Source organism: Otolemur garnettii, unplaced genomic scaffold (assembly GCF_000181295.1).
Source record: "Otolemur garnettii isolate 467f Iridium unplaced genomic scaffold, OtoGar3 scaffold00301, whole genome shotgun sequence".
Classification (NCBI taxonomy): Eukaryota; Metazoa; Chordata; class Mammalia; order Primates; family Galagidae; genus Otolemur; species Otolemur garnettii.
The window spans coordinates 47,126-51,219 of NW_003852696.1; the positions used below are offsets into that span (position 1 = coordinate 47,126).

General features: G+C 52.6%; 1 gene segment (V, D, J or C); it reads left to right on the plus strand.

Moving 5' to 3' along the window:
* The first annotated feature begins 1,385 nt into the window (after positions 1-1,385).
* The window catches only part of LOC100949005, a 2,958-nt gene continuing 249 nt past the window's right edge, over positions 1,386-4,094 (plus strand). Inside the window, 2 exon segments of the V gene segment in view lie at positions 1,386-1,441; positions 1,566-2,001. Of these exon segments, the coding sequence occupies positions 1,396-1,441; positions 1,566-2,001 (482 nt within the window).

Below are 4,094 nucleotides of genomic sequence, written 5' to 3' on the forward strand. Positions count from 1 at the left end.
TGATCTTCCTGCCTCAGCCTCCAGAGTAGCTGGGACTACGGGTGCCCACCACAATGCCTAGATAGGTTTTTGTTTGTTTGTTTGTTTAGGAGGCACAAGGTCTCAGTCTTGCTCAGGCTGGTTTCAAATTCCTGAGCTCAGGTGATACACTGCCCTCAGCCCCCCACAGAGCTAGGATTAAAGCTGTGAGCCACCACCCCTGGCCCATAAGTCCTTGAATACATAAAGAACAGCTTTGTCAAACTTAAAATGACTTTGTGACGTCTTTCCACCCCCGTACTCACTGAAAGTTCCCATGGTTCCACCTTCATCATCGAACTTGTCGTGTGCAGACAGTCCAGCCCTGTGCCAGCACAGCCCACTGCTGGTGACAACAGACTCTGCCTTTATGTTGCCATCTGCTCAGTCCCTGGCACCCAGCTTTCCCAAATAGAAAAGCAAACCCTAAGCACAGCTCCTCCAGCGGGTTCTGCATAACCCCTAGGGTGGCAACAGTGACACCCAACTTGTCTACATACAAACACTGCCAATTCTCCCGTCTTTCTCTTACTCAGAGAACTAATCAACCACTAACTGTGCAAATTCTCTATTTAAATTCCTTTTGAATCTATGTGATTTATTAATTTTTTTGTTTTTTACTCACAGAAGTTATTGATGGAGAGCTCTGATTAAACTGTCCCCTGGGTCACACCTACACCACCCATCCCTGTCCTCTTAAATTTTTCTCCCCCACAGGGTCTCTGAAGGTGAAGTCTGGTCCCTGATCCCACGGTCCTCTCTCTTTCTAGCTGAATGGCTGGGCCTCCTTTCAGTGCAGAGCACACAACTGTCCACAAGTCTCCCTCTTGGAGAGGGCAGAGCCCTCACCTCTCTCTCCTTCAGCACAGCCCTCTGCTCCTCTGGTACTCAAACCTCCAATGACACAGGGTGAATAAGAATGTCTTCACCAGAGTGGTGGCCATTGGCCCATCTGGACACAAATGCGCAGTGAGGACAGGATACTGAGCAGAGACCCTGGGACAGTGGCTGGAACTGTGGGGGGTGTGGAGTGGGAAGGGGGGAGCCCTGAGCACCAGCCCCTATCAGGGCCTCCTTGTCCCCTGCGGCCACCAGATGTCTCTGTGTGCTCACATCTGCTCGGGCTCCCAGGCTCCTGGACTGTCTCCCCTCCCCCACTAGCAGGTGTTCTAAGCTTTCCCAGGGTGCAGCCTTCTCCTGGTGTGGGGTCTCTACTTCTCAGCCTGAGCCAGTGTGGGTTGAAAGGAGGAGCTCGTGCTGCCCCCAGAAAGGGAGACATTTGCATGGAGACCTCCCACCCTGAGAGTCAGGGAGACAAATAAGAATCAGCGGACTCAGTTCTGGCTCAGGATCAGGGAGCAGAACTCAGGCGTCCCCATGGCGTGGGTGCCATTCCTCCTCACCCTGCTCACCCATTGCACAGGTGGCTGCCTGAAGGGGACTCAGGAGGCACTCCTGGGTGTCACCTGGGATGGTGACCCCTCCCTCCTTCCTGGAACAGGGTCCCGTCTGTTCTCACTGATCTCTGTGTCCCTCCCTCTTTGCAGGATCTTTGGCTGACTTTGCCCTGACTCAGCCCCGCTCTGTGTCAGGGTCTCCAGGACAGAAAGTCACCATCTCCTGCACTCGTAGCAGTGGCAACATTGGAAGCTACTATGTGCACTGGTACCAGCAGCAGCCGGGTAGAGCCCCCACCACTGTGATCTATAACGATAACCAAAGACCCTCTGGGGTTCCAGATCGGTTCTCGGGCTCCATTGACAGCTCCTCCAACTCTGCCTCCCTGACCATCTCTGCGCTGCAGGCTGAGGATGAGGCCGACTACTACTGTCAGTCTTATGATAACAGTGACATTCACACAGTGCTCCAGACCAAGGGGGAAGTGAGACAAAAACTCCCCAGAGCGTCCTCGCCCTGGGTCTACCCTCAACCTGGGAAGGATGTGAAGCTCTTTTATCTTTTCTGCTTCAATACTTCAGTTGGGTGTGTCTATTTTCTTTTCAGAATACCAATTCATCCTTCTCTATCTTGATGACCGGTCATCAAATTTATTTAGGATCAATTCAGAGGGTAGGTGTAATTTAAAACGGAGTTTGTGAACAAGAACACTATTAACATTGTGTGGTTGGGGCTGTGCTGTGCACTGCGACATCTTTAGTGGCATCTCTGGTCTCTGCCTGTTAGGTTCTGTACACACCTCGCCTCATTAATGAGAATGAAAGTGTGACCAGACCCTGCACATAAATGTCCCCTACTTGGAGGCAAAGCCAGCCCTGGTTGACAGAACTCAGTCACAGGGCATTTCCTCAGCCTTCAGAAAGACCTTGGCTTTGAATCCTGGTACACCATTTGGACAGATTATTTTAATTAGTATATTTCTTGTTGCCATCTGCTAATACAAGTAGCAACACAGACCACTAATGGTTTTTGTGAAGACTGAATGGTTTTCTAAGCAACATGAAGTCAAAGACTACATTTCCTGAAGCTACAGAAGCCCCAGCCCTGGTCTGCACCACAAGCTGTAGCCATGATGAGGAGTGCACAGGGTTGTTAATATCACCATGAAATGCACGTGGGAATACTACAGACCCCTCACCCAGGCAAGGCAATATTACTCCGCTGTGATAAGGTGTGAAGTACAGGTACCTGCTGGGTGACGGTGGCCCCTGAGAAATGATGCTCATGGAAACAAATGAGCCAGATATCCCAGCACATATCACAGGACTGTGTTTATGGAAATATCCATAATGGGTAACCACTGATGCAGACAGGGTGAGGATCATTCACAAAAGTTCCATTATCCCCGAGAGATGGATGGATAACATTGAGAACGAGAAACGGGGAACTATTTCAAACATACCATAAACATGAGATGCATCCCTGGAAAAGGCCGTGGGTTGCCAACTCCTCAGTTGTACGAAGAAATTTACTAAGCACAGATGAGGTCTGTGACACTTATTCTTTGCTTTCTTTTGTAAAATTAAGTGTAAATGAGAACTATGAGTGGCTTCGGCTTATCACATGGCTCCCGCAGTCTCTACTCACAGCCCCACTGGTGTCCCCATGTCCACCCTGAGCACCTGCACCTGGGGAGCTGAACAGTACAACCAAGGACACACCTGGGCAGTGTCAGGGGACTCAGCAGGTCTGTGCCCTGATGATACCAGGAGATGTGGGGCCAGCAGGGGGCGCTATGACTGTGCAGAGCTGTGATGGGAGGTGACTGCAGCTGTCAGGTCCTCCCAGCACCCTCAGACCATCACCGGCCAGGCTTCTTCACCCCACCTGGGCCTGGTCCAGGTGAAGTCTTCACCCTCCGCTTCCTCCTCAAGACAACAGAGACAGAGCCTGCAGCTGGGGAGGTGCGGGTGGTCAGGGTGCCGGGACAGGTTTGAATGGAGGAAATTCTACCCCCAGTGGGACTTACGGAGACTAGAAGGTCACTAGGGGAACCCACGGTCCCTGCAGGAGTCTGGGGATGCAGATCCCTGAGCACCTGCTCTATGACGGGGCCCTGTCCTGTTTGTCCTCCTCACTCTCTGCACAAGTGAGGCCCACCTGGCCTGGGTGGGAGACTCTGGTGAGGGGGGCAGCCTCAAAACCCCTGTGCTCCCTTCCCACCTTACTGACCTCACTGTCCCCTCCAGTGTCTGTGGCCCAGGCAGGATTGACTCCGCCACCCTCAGTGGTCAAGTTCCCAGGACAGATGTTCCCAGTCACCTACACTGGAATCAGGATGATGTTGTCAGCCAGGGCACAGCTTGGCACCAGCAGCCCCTGGGGCATGTCCACAGACTCCTGATACTCTGGGAGTATTAGCTGACTCTGGGACAGCTGACCCTCAGGGACCTCAGAGGGAATCTCTGCTGCAGATCAGGCTGTGTGGCTTCCCTGACCATCTCTGGGCTCCAACCCAGGGTCAGTGACGCAGACCAGCACAGGACAACAGCCTGATGACTTCACTGTGTGGCTTCCCCTGGGAAAATGAGGTGTGAGCCTATGAGCTTCCTTCAGCCCACTCCCTGCCCTGAGGAATGTCCCCATAGCCCTGTGAGAAGCTGTGGCTTGGGTTCCTC